The following is a 22461-nucleotide window of genomic DNA, read 5'->3' as shown; positions in this document are numbered from 1 at the left end:
TCCACACAATACCTCATATTCCTACTGTATTTGCCAATGCACAAAGAAGCCTCCACGGCGGTTTTCAAAGAAGGGGCACACACAATTTATAAGTTCTCTTCCCTGCACTACTGCACTGTCAAGAATTTCAACAGTATTGAATTTGAATTCATTATGAAATTTGGATTCAACAATGTGGCCACGTATAGATATATATACGGTGTTCATGTCAGAGCCCTGCGATCTGGGCAGGAACACGTTGTGATGTGGAAATAGGGCATGTAGTTAGCTTTTAGGGAATTCATTCCAACCAATCGCTTCCCAGTTATGAAAAGGTTACATTTCACCAGCGGGCATCGTGTTGGATTTTCAAAAAATTTTTAGTAGAAGTTAAAACAAAGAAATGACCAAATAAGTAAGTAGGCTTGTTGCCTCCACCTCCAGAAATATAATGTTCTTGAGAGTATGTTTTAAACAGCCCATTTATCCTCCAAGAATGACTTTAATTTACTTGTGTACCTTAGATGTATATGACTTCCTTGACAGATGCTATCTTTATCAGCTAAACTCTGATCATCAATTGACTATCTTCTTAGTGTACAGCTTAAGCAATATAATATATAATATAACATTTTCCTGCCAGGGTTATTTTAAAATTCTGGTTCATTTCCAAATATCCAGGAAACCTACAAAAAAAATCACCCATGATAAAATCATCTTGAAGCTCTGATTCACATAGACTTTCCCTTTTTACACAAGTGGGTTTTTTTTTCTTTGTTTTGTTGTTGTTGTTGTTTTTCTATTCAAACCTCTGTATTTAGAAATTGTCATATTGATTTCTCCCCAGTCTAATAAAGAGAAGACTTAGTGACTTAATGCTACACAGTGAAAGTTACTAAGTTCAACTTTCAGAAAAGCCCTTAGCATAAATGATGTTGCAAGCTCCTGTGTCCTTTTGTACTGCTAGGTGAGTGTGTGTGGGTTTTGTTTTATTTTTAGCTTAAAATGAAGTTTCAAACTGGTATCCCTCTCTATGTGCTCGAGGCTCCTTATCCTTCTCCCTCTGGAGGTAGAGTCGTACAAAATCTAAATGTGATTTAATTGGTTCAATTTGCTGCATATTTTTATGCTAAGCTTAGGTTCGTGTCTTGATAAGCGCAGACGTAGTTTAGCTCGAGGTTTACAGCGTCACGTTGCTTGTATTTCCTTATTTTTACAAAGCAAGCGTCTATCAATCACCCAGATAAATTAGGAAGAAGCATGTATAGACATAACACATGGGAGAGATTTTTCAGCGTGCTATGTAATTTATTAACCTGATTTTTTACCATTGTAAGAAGCCGCGAATTGCAGATAGCATGGACGAAGTTAAATGCTTTTATGCTGGATGCATTCTGCTTATACAGAACTCTATAGGTATGGTGAACAATATAATTGAAGCTTTGTCAGCTCTGTAACCTAGCAACAGATAATTCTGTTAGGTTCCCGAATTGCTCCTGGTTGACAAGTAGGGAGTATTTTTGTGTTTATCATGTTTGCTAATGATGGGATCCTTTCCAAAAGGCTTGTCTTAATCTTAATTAGGGTTTATCAGCAGAGGTCTGCGTGACATTGTGCAGACACTGATTTCATAAATAATAAAAAGTGCAAGTGAAAAATTTGGCAGGATGGGGAGATATCGGAGGCCACTGCTTCTCGGAACAGGAGTGTGAATTTCCAAAATGTAATCGAGTTTGAACTGTGACTTTATTCTTTATTATGGAAACTTGTAGTTCACTTCACTGCAGTTTTGACAGCAATTAGGAGGGAAATTTATAAGCTTCCTGTTAGGAACCATATCTCTTTGCACAAGAACTTTGATCATAAACATTACTTAGACCAGCAAGTACATGGTTTTTCAAGAACATCAAGGTCTTCGTCGTTACTACACTCTGTGGTACCTTGACTGTATCTGTCTTTTATTTGTGATGGGAGTGGTGTGTGTGAACTGGGGAGAGTGGCTGTGTCTGCAGCATGAGAGGCAGACAAAGAGAGACTCCTAAAATAACCTTTATGTTTGGAGAAAGCCGGAGAGGTATCAGATAGCTGCTTCAGTGCCCGATGCCATTTGATAAAGACTCCATGCCCACGCAGTAGGCATGGGATTTTATTGCTCTGGTTTGCACAATAATATCTTTTACAGTTTAGGGGGATGAAGTATTATTGATTTTTAGTTTCGTACCTTCAAAATAATAATGAAGCATTGTAAAACCATTTATCATTCACATTTTACTAAATTCCTCTCTGGCTTATTTAATCCCTTGAAAGATGATGCTAAATCATGTCATCATTCCTCTTTCTGGCTTTCTTCATCTTTCCACTCATCATCCCCATAATCTTTAACCATTAGTGGCCAGGGGGAAATTCAAAGCTATTTTCAATGTCATTTTCTGAACACCAAAATGGACATTCCCTCTGCTAGGTTGTTTGAATACATCTATAAAATATTTGATTATCAAGAGCCTTTTTGTTCACAGTATCTCATTCTCTCTATCCCATAGATTCCTAACCCTAGAGGACATTAGGCCTTCTGGCAGCTTCTAAAAATAATGAAGCCCAAACTTCACTCCTGAGGATTTTGATTTGATTGATCTGGGGTTGGACCGGGAAATCAGTGTTGATTAAGAGCAGTCAAGATTGCCATTGATTACGTAGAATTTTTATGCCCTTTTCATGCCCAGCTGAACTTTCAATTTAAATAGGAAATTGGGCAAATGCTGCATTTATATTTAATATTATCAAAGGATTTTAATATGTGTGAAGTGTTTAGAATAGTACTTGGAACATATTAAGATATTTCTAAGTGTTAGCTATTATAATCGTTTATTAGTCACGTTAGAAGATAACCTGGAGTTTCTTCCACATCACAAATACAGACATGATTCTCTAGATTGTTACTACCTTATGCGTTTGGAAGCTATATCTCATAGCTGAGTCATCTTCTTGATACCCTTTCATAAAGTGAACCATCTTATCTCTGATTCAGAAAGAGAACTGTGCTAATTTTACTCCATCCCAGTAATCAGTATAAGGTGTAAAGTAATGTAGTTAGTGAACGTCAGATGGCGCTGTGACTTGGGACACCTGGTTTTTCATCCAGAATCTAGAGTCAAACTGCCTCTTTCTAACCCCACCTCCCATGTCCTTTTATCTTCCTCTGATTTCCTTCTAGCTGTGTGACCTTGAATAACTTACATTTCCAGCCCTGTGATCTCATAATCATGTGTGATTGTTACTATTATGTTGTTGTTGTTTATAGAAGCATTAGATATTGCTTAGGACTTGATGATGATAATCTAGGCAAAGGCTGTCATTTTACATGATGTAGGTAAAGCTAGTCTTCCAGATTACACAGTAACCAAAAATCAAGACTAGAACTAAAGTTTCATACTCTCCAGGCAAATGCTCCTTCTAGTTCATCCTTGGACTGAGGACAAATAAATTTTTGTTTTGTTTGTTTGTTTCTTGTGGGTATTTATTTTTTACAAATAAATTTTTAGTGATTTTGGTTGCCAGCTACGCTTTATAATTATCATGTTTTCTTTTAAACCAAAATCATTTGCTCTGGAATGAGGGCAATTAAACATGTGACATTGCCATATGTGCACTCAACACCTTTACATAATTCTAATTGTGTTCATATCAATACATCATGAGTGTAGATTAGTACAGTGAAAATCCTCTTGGTGTAACTCAAGGGCACTAAGCATACTACTCATATGAAAGCTACAGAAAACATTGCTTAGGTTTTTTAGGTTTCGTATCCATAGAGAGTTGGCAGCAACTGGCACTCAGAATACAGCAAAAACCCAAATCAGCCAAGTAACCAGGAACTCACAATTTTTCCGGTCCAAAATGTATTCAAATACAAATGGCTAATGTGTCTAAATAAAGTAAACTCCATCTCAGCAGCAACTTCATCCCCCTGGGGACTGAGCTTTCAAGTCATTTGATAAGTAGCTTTACTAGGAAAACTGGGAGGGGAGAAGACCTGGCTCTTGTTCTGTTTTGAACCATCTCATATGAAAAATGTTTTATAAAAGCTACTAGGGGCCCAGTGCATGAAGATTGGTGCGAGGGGGAGGAGGGGGCGGGCCTCAGCTCGACCTGCACCCTCTCCAATCTGGGAGCCCTCGGGGAACCCTCTCCAATCCAGGAGTTTCTGTCCATCTCTGCAATCATATGAGCGAATTATCTGAGACCCCAACCCAGTTTGGTTTGTTGCTCACAGAACACAGAATAATAGAGGCTTTTTTTTTCTTCTTCTTCTTCTTAGCTTCATTGGTGGAGATTTCCTGGAAGTTTTAGGATATCTTTTCTTTAATTTTTCCCAGACACCCTGATTTTACTTATGTCTCTCACCTTTGCTTTCCCTCCATCCCCCACCGCAACAGTAACTTGCTCCAGGCTCACTTTGCTCTAATGTCTAGGAGATCCATCTGCCACCAGAACTACGATTCCCAGCATTCCTGGTGCTCCCTGTGCTCTGGGCTTCCGCTTCCTGTCCTGGAGTTGCCACCAGAACTACTAATCCCAGAATTTCTGATGCTCCCAGCACTCTTGGAATTTCCCTTCCTGCTCTATCTCCATCCCATGGCCTCGCTCTTGGCCAAGTCCTCCAAGTCACCAGCTTTCCCTCTCTGCTCTCCATCTGATGCCTGTGTATGTGAATTAACCTTCCATCTTTGTTGGGTTAATCTGCATACTCACTCCCGATAGGCTGGTGAGTGTAGCAGAGGTACTGTCAATTTACATGTTTCCCCTTTATTATATAGCATATTCCTCTTCTTAGCTATGGCAATAGTCTGTGTTCACAGTGGACACTTTTTAGTGAAGAAATGTTACTCTCATTTTTTTCCCAATGTCTTTATTGTGGTAAAAAACATATGACATAAGATTTCCTATTTTAATTATCTTTAAGTATACCGTTTGTTCACTGGCCTTAAGTACATTAACATTGTTGTGCGAACACCAGCCATCTCCAGAATTCTTTTCATCTTGCCAAACTGAAACTCTGTATCCATTAAGCAGTAATCCTCTATTTACTTTCTGTCTCCTTGATTTTGAATACTCTAACTATAAGGGGGAAAATATAGTATTTTTCCTTTTGTGACTGGCTTATTTCACTTAGCATAATGTCTTCGAGGCTCATCTATTTTGTAGCATTGTCAGATTTTCCTTCCTTTTTAGAGCTGAATAATATTCCATTGTATGAATATGCCACATTTTCCTTATTTATGCTTCTGTCAATGGATACTTGGGTTGCTTCCATGTGTGAGCAATTTTTAATGCTCCAGCTCTGAACATGGGTGTGCAAATAAATATCTGCTTTTAATCCTTCTGGGTCATCAGGTAATTCTATTTGTAAATTTTTGAGGGAATGCCACACTGTTCCACAGTGGTTGTACCATTTTACCTTCATCGGCTGTGAACAGGCTTCCAATTTCTCACACCCTGGCCAATACTTGTTATTTTCTGGGTTTGGTTTGGTTTGATAGTGATGCTCTCATTTTGAAGCCAAATATACTATCTTGTGATTTGTTTCTATTAACATGAGGTCAATCAGTGAAGATATCAAAATAGCTAAATATCAGTATGATTTTTCTTGCACTCAGATTGCTTCTTAGTCAAGATGCATGCTACTGCCTTTCATTCAACTGTAAATTAGAGTTGGCCATATTTCCCCTTGCTCTAAAAACAGTAGGGAATGAGTTCCCCTGCCTCTTCAGCTCCAAGTTAATTGCTGGAAACTATTTCTCACCAGTCAAGATACAAATTGTGATTTACAAATGGATGTAGCCTTCATCCTTAATTCTGAAATGAGTTAGCTCTTACCAGTATAGCATAGATGCATTTGCTCATTGAATGCACAGGTTTCTCTTGTCTCTCTGGTAAGATTTCTTGGATTCAGCCGGGCAATGAGAAATGAGAATAATAGCCCCAATCAGACCAAACCAAAAGGATAATGGTTAACAATTATATAGTACTTAATACATGCCAGGTGCTATTCTTAAGCTTTCATGTATATTAATTAGCTTATTTAATCCTAATAACACCGGAAGTTCAGTACTATTATCATCAGCCCCATTTTCAAGGGTGATGACACTGATAGGCAGGATGCTAAGGTGACAATTTCAAAGTCACATAGTAAGTGGCAGAGCCAAGATCTGCCCCTCTGGCTGCATAATCCATACTTCTTAAGGAGAGGCTTCTCTCCCTCACCGGCAATCACACTTAAAATATTTTATTTTAATCACTAACTGACACTGAGTGTCAATACTTGGGGCAACTCACATTATAAATAACTCCATTAAGTCCTATACATTCACCATCTAAAAAAACTCAGCCAAACAGTTTCAAAGAGCCAGCCCATGATCTTTTTGGTGTCATTCTCTTGGTTCCCTTTAACTTTTCCAAATATATGCTCTCTCTATCTTTAAATGATTCCGTGTCCTCTACCCCCATCTTTAATGTTGAGATTCCCAGTCTCAATCTTTTGTCCTTTTCACACTGTACTCCTCCTGAGTTACCACAGTAATGTCAAGACCATCAAGTCATTTAGAATGCGCCCATGGCTTCTAAAACAAGAGTTTTGTCCATCCTTTTATCTCCTCCAGATTCCAACTGCCTTCTAAATGAATTGACCCCAAGTCTCTCATATACCTCAGATGCTACATTATCAATGCAGAATTCAGTATATCCATGCTTGCACATACACACACGTGTATACAACACACATGCACTTGCATACTTGGGCTTTGAAGCAGGACACATGAGAGTCTAAGTCATGATTCTGGCACTGACCATGCCTGTGTCTTTGGGCAAGTTAATTAACCTCTCCAAGCTTCAGTTTTCTTAGCTCTAAAGTGAGGAAAATACAACTTAATTTTATCAAATAATTGACCCAGTCAAAATAGAAGTGCATAAACCAGGGCCAAAGTGAATCTGTTTCTCCTCTTTGGTTTCAAGATCCTTTAGAGTCAAAGTGAAATAAAAAGTGAAGTTGTTTTTCTAGTCTTTTAGGATGTTGGTGTCTCACTTTGAAACTTTCACACTCATTTGAAGTCTGTAATCCTTTATTTCTTCACAAAAATCTATTGTCCACAAAAGGTGTTTTGTTCCTTTACCTTTAAAACTTCATCAGCTGGTTTAATTATTTGTCCAAGTTCCCAGTAAAACAGTGTCCCCCTCCTTCTGTGCAACTCTGCCATGTCATATGCTGTTGTTATCTTTCCCACCAGATTTTTACCACAAGTTGTTTAAAAACTATAATCTTTCTGAGGGTGGGGGAAAAAATGAAGTGCTGTTGAAGAGACAGTAATGCTGAGAGATAAACAGAGCAATATTACTTATCAGAATGGGTACGATTTTTGCCTGCTTAATGAGTACAATATATAGCCTTGCAATATATACACAAGGGGAAAAAAATAGCTTTATAACATATCAAGTATGCCACGTTATTCCAGCCATAACTGTATAGGATACGTATCTAGGCCTGAGAGTGTAGATAACAAAATATAAGTGCTTAGCCTGTCTAAACATGTAAAATAAATGAGCATTTGCTATCGCATTCCAATACATTAGAAGATGGCCTTGCATAGTTAATTTCCTTTTTAATGCACCACACGTGATCATTTGAAGCACAGAGCCAGAGTATATCTCAGTGTTTGAAGAAAGAGTTCTTTTCGTTTAAACAAATCTTTATTTAAATAAGCCTTTTTGAAAAGGATCTTCGGCCTATCTTCTTTTCAGGAAGTTCAATCAGGGTAAATGGAGATAAAGAAGCCACGTTATAAGGAACATTATATAAGTAAAAATCACTCAGCCAGGAAAAAAAAAAATTGTCCACAGACATAAAAGGGTGTAAAACTAACGGAATTTTGTCTTAACGTTCCAGATTTTAGGAGCTTTTATTTACTTGTTTTGTAGTTTGGAGTTATCTGGTAATGATATAATAACGTATTTTGGGAAGAGAGTGGGAGCTGGAAGGAAATAAATTTTACTTCCATAAGGTACAGAAAGAAAAACTTCAGAAACTCACCTGAAGGAAATGTTTGTGGTTGACCCCTACCATGCTTGTTCTTAGGCAGGATACCATGTCACGATTAAGGCAAGCCCAGAAGGCAGAGTTGACAAAACTCTCTAGCGATTATGTCTAGACCTGTTTCTTAGTCTTCTCTTACTATTGACCAATGAACAGTTCATTGGATGCAAGGAGTACAATTTTTCACATGGTTGGTAGGGAAGAGGAGTTTGACTGTTGTCTTGATCGAACACTCCCCCCTCCCACCCCAGTTGAAACTGGTGTGAAAAACATGAGAAGGTGATATTGACGTCAATCTACAGCAGGCTGGAACATTATATGTCAATTCTATCTTCCTCTTCTTTTTTTTTTTTCTTCTTTTTTTCTCTTCTTAACAGGAGGTCAACTTTGGTGCACAACAACCAAGGCCATCTCTGAGGGCGAAGAGCTAATTGCCTTTGTGGTGGATTTTGACTCAAGGCTCCAAGCTGCCAGTCAGATGTCTCTTACAGAAGGGATGTACCCTGCCCGCCTGCTGGACTCAATTCAGCTGCTTCCTCAACAAGCCGCCATGGCTTCTATTTTGCCTACAGCTATTGTCAATAGTAAGTGCTGAGTGCAACAGCCCAGTATAGTTGCTTTGTAGTGGGGATGGTATTTATGGGGAGAAAAAAAAAAAAAGTCTACTGACAGGCAACCAGGGACAGACTCTATATTTCATATTTCTTCTCTCTAACTCTGTGTGTGTTTTCTTCTCACGTGAGTATAAAAAGAATATTTTTAAGTCATTCATTCCTTTCGGGTTGGATTCCTGAATGTCATACACAAAAAGCTGACTTTCTAAACCAGTTAAACAACATACAGCTTTCTTGATTTTTTTATAGTAGAATGATTGTGGTATTATTTAAGAGTAATAAAGTTAAAAACTTAAAGAAAAAGAATGCAATTCAAATTTTGATTAGGCAGCCCAGCCATTCTGCCTCAGTGGTTGAAAAGGTCCCCTGTTCTACTCTGGGTCAAGGCAGGTGCATTGTGGGCTCTATCCCCAGTAGGGGGCATGCAGGAAGCAGCTAATTGATGGTTCTCTCATCCATGTTTCTCTCTATCCCTCTCTCTCTAAAATAATAAATATACATAAAAATTTTATTAGATATACTAATGAAAAGGAAGTTTAGCCTGGATAGATCATAGATCATTATAGCAGCTAATTTCATATATATATATATATATATATATATATATATATATATATGAAATTATATATGCTTTATATGGAGAATTTCTAAATATGCCCTGGCAAATATCCTTTTATATTTATTAAAATGACTATTGAACTTAGGTTGTATTTCTTGAACATGCAAAGTGACACTGTATGTGACAGAAAATCAGTGACCTAGGAGTCTGAAGATCTATGCTATACACTCAGCTCTGCTTTTATCTAGTTCTATGAGAAAACATGAGTAGCAGGTACAGCTGAAGAGGAGAAAGCTAATAAGTGAAATACTACATTTAGTAAAAAATGTCCTTGAAAATCTCTGAGACCCTGAATGATGAAGATGCAATGTTGTCTTGATATGAATATATATATATATATATATATATATATATATATATATATATATTAAAGACATTCTCAAGTGTATGTGGAATTAGTCTGCATCCAACCAGTGGATCCAGAGGACTGAAACCAAGCTACAATTTTTTTATTTCCTTAATAAAAAGGTACTTAATTTCTTTAATGAACCTTTGCTTTAATTCAGATAGTGAGGAATGTGAAATAACAGCGGCCCAACTTGCATTTGAGGCGAAAAGGTTTGTTCCAAGGGACATGAGGGGTACCTCATATGATTGTGAAACTCCAATGTGTGAATGTTAATTGTAATCATATTGAAGATGGTATTTGGTTTGCTTTCTGTAGCAAGATAACTATTGATCCCAAATAAATCAGCATAGATGCATACCTCCTTCATTCTCATTCTGAAATTATTAGCTAATCAGTTAAACTCATCTTGCTTAGATGGACACTTTATTAAACAATGTGGCCTTCTGAATAGTGTAAATGCCACTAACTTGGTGAGAGAGGATAAATAATAGACAGTGGTAGTAGCATATAATTTTGTATATAATCTTAATTGGAAATTCTAGATTGCACCTGCTGTCCTTATTTTTCATTCGCTGCAATTTGATCCTTAGTTTTTTCCTCATCTCAACACCACTGCCTTTACTATCATGGGTTTCACCAATTATACAATTTAGAATCACAGATCAGCTCTTTCTGCCAAGTTTTAGACGTCTGTTGCAACCTCTCCCATGTTCCTCTGTATTTTTTATAGGAATTTTAAATCCTATAATGTGTGTATCCCAGGGTTTCTGGATTAGTCCCAATTATGTTATCTGGCATCCCACTGACTGATGCCTACTTTCCCTACAGAATGGCCAGGTTTGCTCAATACAGTGCCAGTATTTGTCACAAAAATGTGCTCTAGCCTTAACTCATCACCTCTCCATCGTCTGTTCCTTGATAAAATGAATGACACAGAAATGCTAACAGGAAGCCTAGGAACTGAGGAGATACCTTGCACTCTGCCCTAGCATCTAATTGCAAAGCAGTGGTCATCACTTCCATTCAGTTCTACTTCCTAAATATCATTTTTTCCCCCTCTCTCTCTGCCCCCCTTGCCATTGTGGCATATGGAAATGTTAATAGGAGGTCCAATCCCAGTCCACCCACTTATGTGATCTGGAGCGACTACCTCAACCTCGGATTCCTCACCCATAAATGGACGAAGGGGGAAAACACACATATGGAGAAAATGTCCATGAGTGACTACATGAAAATGCATGTCATAGCATGTCTTTATAAATATTACATGACTTTAGCTACAGCACAAACTCTCATAATTCACTTAGATTCCTGCAGTTACCTCCTACCAGTCATAAGTCTTCCTTCCCAATTCAGTACCTTCAAAACTTATGACTCCATAATATCTGATTCTGTCATTCTTTTGCTTAAAGTAATTCGGTGATTCTCCATAACCATTGAGATAAAAATTTAACTTCTTAAGAGAGCTTGTACGGTCTTTGATAGTCTAGCCCTCTACAACTTCCTGCAACCTCACCTGTCCCAATTCCCATCATGCCTCGTGCCTGAGCAGCACAGCCTCCCAGCCTTCTCCAAGTTTCTCTCAGGCTACCATCACTTTCCCTAGGCTGTTCCTTGGACAGGAGGACTTAGCCCCCTTCTTCATCTGACTGATTTCATTGTTCACAACTCAGCTGAGGCATGCACCATCTTCCTTCTAAATCCTCATCTGACCTCCTTCTCCCTCCACCAGATGATTTCTCTCACCAACCTGCTGTCTTTTTTCCATGCCTAACCCACCCCTCAGATACCGCCATCATAATCGTCATCACATGCTAATTTCATTATCTGACCATAATCAACCCAAGAGATCTTAAGCTTCTTAATTACAGCTCTGTGGTTTTTCATTTTCACAGCCAACCCAGGCTAGAGTCTGGCACATAGTAGGCTCTCTATAACTAATTTATTAAATGAAAAGATGGTGTCAGGGGTTGGCATCAGGGTTAACTTTAGTTCAGCCATTAGATCCTTACATCTTAATCAATCAGAGAAACCAATTCACACTGCTATTTATAAATGCATATATATATTTCTAAACCATAACTACAGTGTAAATAATTAAAAAATTAATCTCTCATGATTTTATTGAATGTTGGTTTCTTCTACAATACCACTTTCTAAACACACTGTGGGAAGGTAAATTGCATTGAGTATGACATTCCTTAGTCTCATTCTGTGGAACAGCATTCGCAACTGCACGGCCCTCACTCACTGTCCAACTGCCTAATCCAGAACCTCAGAGCACTCTCTGAGGCAGATTGAACCAAATGGCTGCTCTACCCTCACATGGACAGCAGCTCATGCGCCCTGTGTTTTTGTCTACAGAGGATATATTCCCTTGCAAGTCCTGTGGCATCTGGTATCGGAGTGAGCGGAACCTGCAAGCCCATTTGATGTACTATTGCAGTGGGAGGCAAAGGGAAGCTGCTCCAGTGTCAGAAGAAAGCGAAGACAGTGCTGCTCAGACTTCCAGCCTGTGTCCCTTCCCACAATGCACCAAGAGTTTCTCAAACGCCCGGGCTCTAGAAATGCACCTGAATTCACACAGTGGTAAGTGCCTCCCGTGTTTTCTCTTTGGCTCTAGGAGACTCCATTCTTTACATATATGCATGCATACATCTATAGTCTCTAACCGTAGCTACAAATAAATTTAAACCTAACCAGTTAGATCAACTAGCTGGTTATGTCATTTATTTTCCACTCAAAGGACTTGGGTCTGAATTCTTTTCTAACAACTACTGTCCTCAGATTGCAGGCCAAATCATTCTTTCTTTTTTTCTTTTTCTTTTTTTTTAAATTGAAGTAAAATAGGATTATTTTAGAAACTCGCAATACCCTTTGTACATTGTCATTAATATTCATTGATTTAAGTGTCAAGTGATCTTTGCAAACTGACCATACTGTTATCCTCATGGCAGGAAAAAAATAGGTATTTAAAAAGAAGTATTTGCTGAATTGGAATAAAGCTATTATTTTGATAGGTCCAATTAAAATCACACTTGAGAAAAATTAACTTCTAAATAGGGATCTATAAAATGCTCTTGACTTCCAGAGTGTACATCATACCAGCTTAGTTGATTTTTTGACATAAAATCACTTTTAGTCCTGTTTTTAAATCACTTAAGAAAAATTAGGCTGAAAAACAAATAAGTATATTTTTGTTTTAAGCCCATTCTTAACAGTAAGGTGACAACTATTCCCATTTATTTTGGAATTGTATGCCCAATTGTTGTTAGTATCATCACATAGTATTCAAATTTTCCTATTCTTTTAATTGAAACTAATTATACAATATTAATTTTAGATATCTCTATAAACATTCTTGAGTAGGGCCAAACCAGTTTTGGGAATCACAGTTCATCAGCACCTATAATACAAAACTTGTAGGCTATTTCTGGGTGACTTTCTTCAATGTTTTTGCTGCGGGTAAATAAATAAAAAACTGAAGTTGGTGCTGAGTTGTAAACAAACTAGCTCCAACCTCCAATGTTCTAGAAAAGCACAAGCTTTTGTCTTTGAACCTGTAGAAATAGTCAGTTTCCTTTCTACTCATTCTCTTCCCTTTCCCTACAAATGAATGATCTGTCTTCATGTAGGTGATAAAGGAAGGGAAGTAGAAACAGGTTGGTGGTCTCAGATGGTAAGTCATATACAAAACAATAACAGAAGGATCTTTTCAGATGGATAGAAAAACAAATGTTAGGTTACTTAAGGAGAAAGAGAGACAAGGATAAGAAATTCCATTTTATAGCTATAGGGCCAGGTTTCTCTGCCATTTTTTAACCCCCCTATATAATAAACGCCTAATATGCAAGTGTAATATGCTAATGATATGCTAAGGTCACTCAACTGCATGCTATGACATACACTGACTACAGGGGGCAGATGCTCCAACGAGTATGTTAGCTTGCGGTTGGGGTCCAGCGGATCGGGACTGAGCGAAAAGGGCTGGACACAGCCTGGATCCCTCCCATGGTCACTCCCCACATGGCAAACCTCCCATGCCCCAATCATGAACTATTGGGGTCCCTCAGCTTGGCCTGCACCCTCTCGCAATCTGGGACCCCTTGGGGGATGTCAGAGAACCAGTTTTGGTCTGATCCCACAGGTCAAGCTGAGGGACCCCATTGGTGCATGAATTTGTGCACTGGGCCACTAGTATAAATATAAAAGGCAATTCTCATTTTAGTCTAGAGTACAGAGAGGATGAGCCAAGCCTGATTTAACCATAAACTAACAAATGGGGACTAGAGTTAACTTTAGTGAGTAAAAGTGTCTGGATCTCAATTCCAATGCATGGGGGGGGGGGAGGGGGGGGATCCCTCACTCCACCACCAAGCAATTATTTAGAAACCAACTGGGTATCCTGTAATTCAACTCAATTCTGATACAATCTACCCAGAGATAGCATTCGATACCATGGGTTAAGGACTCAAGACAGCCCCCCCATTTCAGATGTTAATTGCAAGTCCAGATTGTTACCTGTGCATCTGACCAACTGGTGGCTATAAATCAGAGATTGCCAAGACCCCTTCCTTGGGCTTGAATAATTTATTGGAGTGGTACATGAAACTCAAGAAACCCATTTATTCACCAGGTGACCAATTTATTATGAAAGGAAACAACTCTGGGGCAGACAAATGGAAGAGATGCCTAGGACAAGATATGGGAAAAGGATGAGGAGCACCCTATGCCTCCTCAGAGTATGCCATTCTCCCCTAATCTACATGTTCATCAACCCTGAAGCTCTTTGAGCCCAATCCTTTTAGTTTTCTATGGAGGTTTCATTACATAGACATGATTGATTAAATCATTGGCCATTGGCTGTTGAACTTATTCTCCAACCCCTCAACCCCCTCCCCCAACCCCACCCTAATAAGCCTCCCACCCTTTGGTTACCTAGGGGCTTTCCAAAGGTCACCATTAACATAACAAAAGATGCCTTTATCACTCTTATCACAGGAAATGTTAAGGATTTTAGGAGCTGTGAGCCAGGACCCCAAATATATATAAGAAATAAGTTAATAGTACGAATTGTTGCTGGTGAAAATGGGTTCTTGCAGTATCACAAGAAAGAAATTTCAAAGGGCACACAAGCTTAAGAGAAGTTTAAATGGAGTGGGAAGATTTAATGGGGTGAAGATATAGACTGTGGGCAGAATCTAGCAGCAACTGCTCCCAGATACTTGATAATCCTCCTTTTAGTCTTCATTTTTCTTAGGAAAGTTTTTCCTTGTTCTGCACCCCCCCACCCTAACCAGTCCCTTTCCTGAACCATCTGGGGTTCCGTGGCCCTTATCCAATCTGATTCTTTTCCCAGCTAGGCTCTGTCACCATGTTGGCTCCTACTGTGCATGTCCCAAAGATTTGCTGGTTTCTACTGCCATTCACTTACCTCCCCCTGTGCCATCTTGGTTTCTAGTGCACATGTGCCTAACAAATGAATTTCCCCTGCTATTCTTCTTCTTCTTTTTTTTTTAAAGTATGTTTTTATTGATTTCAGAGAGAGAAAGGGAGAGGGACAGGGAGAGATAAACATCAGTGATGAGAATCATTGATCTGCTGCCTCCTGCATGCCCCCTACTGGGGATCCAGCCTGCAACCTGGGCATGTGCCCCAATCAGGAATCAAACTGTGACCTTCTGGTTCATGGGTCAACGGTCAACCGTTTAGCTACAAGGGGTGGGCTCTGCTGTTGCTCTTATCCCTTCCTCAGTAATCCTGGCTAATGACCTGTAACCAGTTCTTCCTGCCCACTTTTTTGGAGGATGCAGTAGTCCCCTGAGGAACCTGTGAATACTGTAGCTTCCAAGTGAATGAGGCTTAATGTCAGATTCAGCTCCCTAGTAGATTAGTTTAATATCGGATTCAGCTCCCTAGTTTATTAAGCTTGACGTCTGATTCCCTTTGCTTCCTCCCTTTATTAATAACTAGCTAACCACTTACACTAACACCATGAGATTCTGAAAGGTTTCAGTTCATTCCTGTTGTATTGAAGACATTAGGTCATTGTCAAGGTTCCTGTCATTACAAAACCAACACATGAAGGTCTCAGTATTTTTATTTTGTATGTCTCTCCAGGAGTGAAAATGGAAGAATTTCTCCCCGCTGGTGCTAGTCTGAAGTGCACCGTCTGTAGCTACAATGCTGATTCTGTGATCAACTTTCACCAACACCTGTTCTCCCATCTCACTCAAGCTGCCTTCCGCTGCACTCACTGCCACTTCGGCTTCCAGACTCAGAGGGAGCTGGTGCAGCACCAGGAGCTCCATGTCCCTGGGGGCAAACTTCCCCGAGAAAGTGACCTGGACCACTCCCCCAGCGGAACGGAAGACAGCTTACCCCCAGCCACGGACTTGTTGGCCAGAGGTGAACTCCCCCAGAGCCAAAAGGCCATGCAGACTAAAGACGCCAGCTCTGACACCGAGCTGGACAAGTGCGAGAAAAAGACTCCGCTCTTTCTCACGAACCAGAGGCCAGAGATCCAGCCGGCAACAACTAAGCAAAGCTTTTCCTACACGAAAATCAAGTCTGAGCCCTCGAGTCCAAGACTTGCCTCCTCTCCCGTGCAGCCTAACATGGGGCCTTCTTTCCCGGTGGGTCCATTCCTCTCTCAGTTTGCTTTCCCCCAAGATATCACCATGGTCCCTCAGGCTTCAGAGATCTTAGCCAAGATGTCCGAGCTGGTGCACCGGCGCCTGAGGCATGGAAGCAGCAGCTACCCTCCCGTCATCTACAGCCCCTTGATGCCCAAGGGGGCCACTTGCTTTGAGTGTAACATAACCTTCAACAATCTGGATAACTACCTAGTGCACAAGAAGCATTACTGCAGCAGCCGATGGCAGCAGATGGCCAAGTCCCCCGAGTTCCCTGGGGTTGCAGAAAAGATGCCAGAGGCCCTGAGCCCCAACACCGGCCAGACCTCCCTGAACCTCCTCAACCCCGCCGCTCACGCTGCCGATCCCGACGGGAACCCACTCCTGCCAACATCCTGCATCAACTCCTCCTCCGTGGTCTTAGATTTAATCGGGCCCAACGGGAAGAGCCACGACAAGGACTTCTCTGCTCAGGCCAAGAAGCTCTCCACCACCTCCAGCGGCAACGACGACAAGATGAACGGGAAACCCGTGGATGCAAAAACCCCCTTGGTGGACGGGGAGAGCGACCCCAACAAGACCACCTGCGAGGCCTGCAACATCACCTTCAGCCGGCACGAGACCTACATGGTCCACAAGCAGTACTACTGTGCTACCCGCCACGATCCGCCGCTCAAGAGGTCGGCCTCCAGCAAAGTGCCCGCCATGCAGAGGACCATGCGCACACGCAAGCGGAGGAAGATGTACGAGATGTGCCTCCCCGAGCAGGAGCCGAGGCCCGCGCTGGTCCAGCAGCAGCGCTTCCTGGACGTGGCCAGCCTCGGCAATCCGTGCACCTCCTCCGCCCAGGAGCCCCCCGACGGGCTTGGGGAGTGCTACCACCCACGATGCGACATCTTCCCGGGCATCGTCTCCAAGCACCTGGAGACGTCCCTGACCCTCAACAAGTGCGTCCCTGTCTCCAAATGTGACGCCCCAGCTCATTCCAGCGCGTCCTGCCTGGAGATGGACGTGCCCATGGACCTCAGCAAGAAGTGCTTATCCCAGGCCGAGCGGACCACCGCGTCCCCCAAGAGGCTGCTGGACTACCACGAGTGCACCGTGTGCAAGATCAGCTTCAACAAGGTGGAGAACTACCTGGCCCACAAGCAGAATTTCTGCCCGGTCACGGCCCACCAGCGCAACGACCTGGCGGCGCAGCTGGACAGCAGCAAAGCGTTTGCTGCGAACCCGGAGAGCGGGCGCAGCAGCCCCGATGCCGCCGCCACCGGCTACGACCGGAGCATCCTCAAGTGCGAGAAGAACGGGAGCCTGAAGCAGCCTTCCCCCAACCCCAACGGGAACCTCTTCTCCTCGCACTTGGCCACCCTGCAAGGCCTGAAGGTCTTCAGCGAGGCCGCCCAGCTCATCGCCACAAAGGAAGAAAGCAAACATTTGTTCCTGCCGCAATGCCTTTACCCGGGGGCCATCAAGAAGGCCAAGGGAGCCGCCGACCAGCTCTCTCCGTATTATGGGATCAAGCCGAGCGATTACCTTGCAGGCTCTCTGGTCATCCATAATAATGCCGACCTGGAGCAAGGCACGAATGCAGAAAATGAATCTCCCCCCAAAGGCCAGGCTGCCTCCAACGGGTGCACGGCGCCCAAGAAGGACTCCCTGCCTTTGCTGCCCAAAAACAGAGGCATGGTCATCGTCAACGGGGGACTGAAGCCAGATGAGAGGCCTGCCCCCGCCACCAACCCGCAGCAGGAGAACATTTCCCAGAATCCCCAGCACGAAGAGGGCCACAAATCTCCCTCCTGGATCTCGGAGAACCCTTTGGCCCCCAATGAGAACGAATCCCCAGGAGTGCCCTCTGCGGAGGAACAGCTGTCTAGTATAGCAAAGGGGGTGAACGGCTCCAGCCAGGCTCCCACCAGCGGCAAGTACTGCCGGCTGTGTGACATCCAGTTCAACAACCTCTCGAACTTTATAACCCACAAGAAGTTTTATTGCTCGTCACATGCAGCGGAACACGTCAAATGAGATGACTAGCTAACTTAGAGACGCCAAGTCCCCTTTTGGTACAGTGTTGAGTAACGTTGATTCTTTCCTGCACAGAAAGTGATAAACCAACAGAAACAGAAGCTGTGTGGGTTGTATCTGGGCAACCGGGATGGCCGAATGGAAGACTTAAGGTGTACTTTCATTACAGTCCATTAGTAACGTGTATTATTGGTGCCATTTTTCAAGAAAAAGGAATTAATTTATTTTACCGGCAGTATTCATAGCTGTGGTTATGTTATTTTTATTTAAAAAAAAACACACAAAACTTTATATTAAAGTCATTTGTAATGTTATTGTATAGTTATTGTGTAGCACATATGGTTTGCACTGTATAGTAGCTTTTAAAGAAAATAGTCACAAACAATACAGAAAAAAAAAGCATTTTAGAAATAGCTTCAAAAGCACTCGTGTACCTTGGTTTTCTTCTTATATGCTGTTGCAGATGAACGTATATGCTAAAATATAACTTGCAAAGATGTTCTAAGTACACATGCTGTAAGTTCGCCTTAAGGTTTCAATTCTTGGATAATCAGGCCCTGTTTGCACTTTATATTTTAGCAGATACCGTCCCTTAGTCACTAGGCTTTGCATTTGTATGTAGCCGTATGTTTCTGTCCATTTTCTTAACCTTAAAACATGTATGTTAAATGAAGATGGCCATTTTTTTCTTGTATAGTACTTGTATTTTCTTTCGCTGATGCAGCTCTGTTCTCAATTTTTAAACCTTTGCTGTTAAATGCAATACTTTATAAAGAATGAACAAAATTACTGGAAGCAGTATTGTAAGTAAACGAAGTAGTATTAACCAGTTTTATCTTTTGAAAGGCACAGTCTAAATCGAAACCCTGAACTCAATGCTGCAAGTATGAATTTAATTCATATATAAGATCTATTTAAATATAATAGTAGCAATACTGCACCTGGTGATCACAAAGATAATGTTCTACTTCTGATAGAAATAATTTCTCAACAAATGTTGTTACTATGCATGTATATGGATGGAATAAAATTCCAGATTGTTGGAGACGTTTGGCATACTTTTTTTTTTTCTTTAAGATATAAGAGCAACCCCATATATGAAGAGAATAGGTTCATCACGGCATTAATAGCTGTAATAACATGTTGTCAAAACAGTAAAGCAATAGATTGTCCTTTCTGTGTGGCTAATTAATATAACTTATTATATTAAAATGAATTAGAGACTCCAGGCTATGAAACTAAAAAAGTTCTTCATTATAACTATATTATACAAGCACTCTACTTCCTCCACCCCTGTAGCAGAGAAAAAGAGAAATTCCATGAGTGTCCAAAAGGCTTACAGAGCCCCTACCCAAGAACTGGCACAAAGTTTGGTCAAATGCACCTAACTTTTAGATGGAGTTTGCCAGAGAAAGAGGTTTGCATTTTGAGGAGCAGTGAAATGGTGTGGTAAAGTGGCTCTGATGAGTAAAGATGCACACATTTCATGCTTGCGATTTGTAAAAGACTGGATTTCACACATCTCATTTGTCCATTGAAAGGGTTTGCATGTTGAGGGGGATTGGAGGGCAGTGTGGGTTATGGAGGACCTGGTGGGCTCCCCAGAGGGGTTGAGATATGATTCTATAGGCTAGATGATACCCATTGCCAATCAAATCCACAATGACTTTAGAAGCATCCTGATATGCAAAGGCAGTTGCTTCTCCTGTGCCTGAGAAGCACTATTTGCAGAGAGATCATGATCCACCATTAATTGTCCATATTGGATGTGATAACATAACCAACCTAAGGTGCCAGCCTCATAACATATAAACAAGGGGACAAAGCATAAAAAACACTGTGCTGTCAAGGCCATTTTTTCAGTTGCTTGTTGAGAATAACTATCTTCCTTCCTATATAATAAAAGGCTAATATGCAAATTGTCCCCTTGGCGGGAGTTCAACCATGAGTTTGACCCGGAGTTCAACCAGGGGGAAGGGCTGGCCAGACAACCACCCATGGCTGCTCCCCTGGACCAGTCCCACCCTCATATGCCCCCTCCACCCTGTCATGGGTGGGGCCATCCAGCAACCACCTGTGGCCCCTGCCTCTGGCTGGCCAGACCCCACTCACGCACGAATTCGTGGGCCAGGTGTCCAGCTAAATATAAAATGTTGACCTTAACTAATACTTCTCATTTCAGGTGACTAATGAGGCGAGCAAAATTTAGATGCTTAAATGAGTCTTGCAGAAATCAAAGTGCTCAGGGATCCACAAGTATGATCATGCAGATCTGCTCAGTTCTCGGGTGGGAGCTGGCAAGCTTGGGTATTCTTTACGGGACTTTCTTCAATCTCTTCTTTTTTGTCATTTTATTGAGGTGTCTTTGGCTAATAAACAGATTTCAGGTGCACACTTCCATAATACATCATCTATATATTGTATGTTTACTACCCCAAGTCACGGCTCCTTCCATCTCCTTTATCTCCTCTATACCCTCTTCTACCTTTTCCTACCCCTCCCCTTCCCCACTGGTAATCACAATGCTGTTGTCTGTGTCTATGCATTTTTTACGTTTGTTTGTTTGTTTTTGCTTAATTTAGTCACCCTTTCCCAATCTCTTCTTCTTTAAAAATAAAAAAGAAAGAAAGAAAATTAAGCAACATTTCTTTATTGATCATCTAGGATTTTACCCACTATTTCGGGAAGGATGGCAAAAAGAGCAATGTTTCTTCATATTGGATTTTTGGATTTTGGAGGGCAAAGCAACCTTAGGGTATTCTATTGTCCTCCCTTGACCATAATGGGGAATCATTGAATTAATCATAGAGTGAATGGGGGAGTAGTCTTCTGATGTTAACACCAAACTAAATTAAGCTGGCAGCAGAATTTAACACACAATTTGGCCTTCAACGTGTTGTGATTCTCATATGTTACACATTCCAATGTTTATAACTATTATAATTTTAAAATGAATCAACATTGTTAGTTTCAATATTGAAATTAAAACTAAAAATTAAGTTGTTATAGAATCTGAAAAAAATTAGATATTTAAAAGTCTTAATTAGGCGTCCATCCTCTTATTTTCAGACAAAACTGAGATGCCAAGTGGCCAAAGTCAGGAAACAATGGGTGAAAGCTTACATAACTTCCTTTCCCCACCACGCCAGAGGGCACACAGCTAAAATCCCAGCTACTTTTTCTTTCTCCGATATATTTATGTCTCACTCAAACCTTCTCTGGAGATAGGGAAAGGAGAGCAGGTTAGTTTCTCACGACTCCTGTAACAAGTGACCACAAACTTGGCGACTTTACAGAAATTTCTTGGTTCTCAGATCTGAAAGCCAGAGTCTGATAGCAAGATGTCAGCAGGGTGCCCGGCTGGTATAGTTCAGTGGTTGCACTGCGACCTATGAACCAGGAGGTCACTGTTCAATTCTGGTCAGTGCACACACCCAGGTTGTGGGCTCTATCCCCAGTGTGAGGCGTGCAGGAGGCAGTGGGTCAGTGATTCTCTCTCATCATTAATGTTCTCTCTCCTTCTCCTTCTCCCTTCCTTTCTGAAATCAATGAAAACATATATTAAGAAAAAAAATAGAATACCTTCCTTATGTCTCCAGTTCCTGGTGGCTGTCAGCATCCCTTATCTTGCAACCCCATGGCTCTCATTCCTGCCTTCCCTGGTCACCCTGCCTCTTGCTCTCTGTAGATAGCCTCCCTCTTCTCCTGGAAGGATCTTGGTGATGGCCTTAAGGCTCACCAGGCTCCTCTCCCTGAGGCCAGTTCTGTGGGTGCACACATCCTTACCGCCAGCATTGGTGCCCCTAGCATTTGCTGCAAACATTTTCACAGCACAAGTGTTGGCCGGAGGCAATTTCTCCGTAAAAGAAAAAAAAAAATAATGGGTCGACAGTTTGGCTTCATGTCTCTATGGATGGAAGCAACAGATGATGTATGTAAGCTGGTTGCCAGATTGCATACTATGCTAGAAAATGGTTAAAAACCCATGTGTGCAAATCCTCGGTGAGCACTGTCCTCCCTGCCGCCCTGCAAAGACAAAACGCTAGCCCCGCAAAAGAGGCGGCCACTCGTTCACAACAGTTTTCAAGAGCATTGATTATCCATTCTTTAGTTCGAAACTCTCTCTCGATGAAGAAATTCAAGTATTCAAGTGCAAA

General features: G+C 41.3%; 1 protein-coding gene across 2 annotated transcripts in view; it reads left to right on the top strand.

Moving 5' to 3' along the window:
* Positions 1–19351, top strand: part of ZFPM2 (zinc finger protein, FOG family member 2) — a 414216-nt gene extending 394865 nt beyond the window's left edge. For both annotated transcript variants that reach the window (XM_084864545.1, XM_084864544.1), the window contains 3 exons: positions 8440–8646; positions 12009–12233; positions 15765–19351. In XM_084864545.1, the coding sequence (XP_084720671.1) occupies positions 8440–8646; positions 12009–12233; positions 15765–18304 (2972 nt within the window). In that variant the 3' untranslated portion in view covers positions 18305–19351. The remainder of the gene's footprint in view (positions 1–8439; positions 8647–12008; positions 12234–15764) is intronic.
* Positions 19352–22461: the final 3110 nt, after the last annotated feature.

This window comes from Pipistrellus hanaki (genome assembly GCF_964339955.1).
Source record: "Pipistrellus hanaki genome assembly, chromosome: 17".
NCBI lineage: Eukaryota > Metazoa > Chordata > Mammalia > Chiroptera > Vespertilionidae > Pipistrellus > Pipistrellus hanaki.
This window is presented reverse-complemented; position numbering and strand designations above follow the sequence as displayed.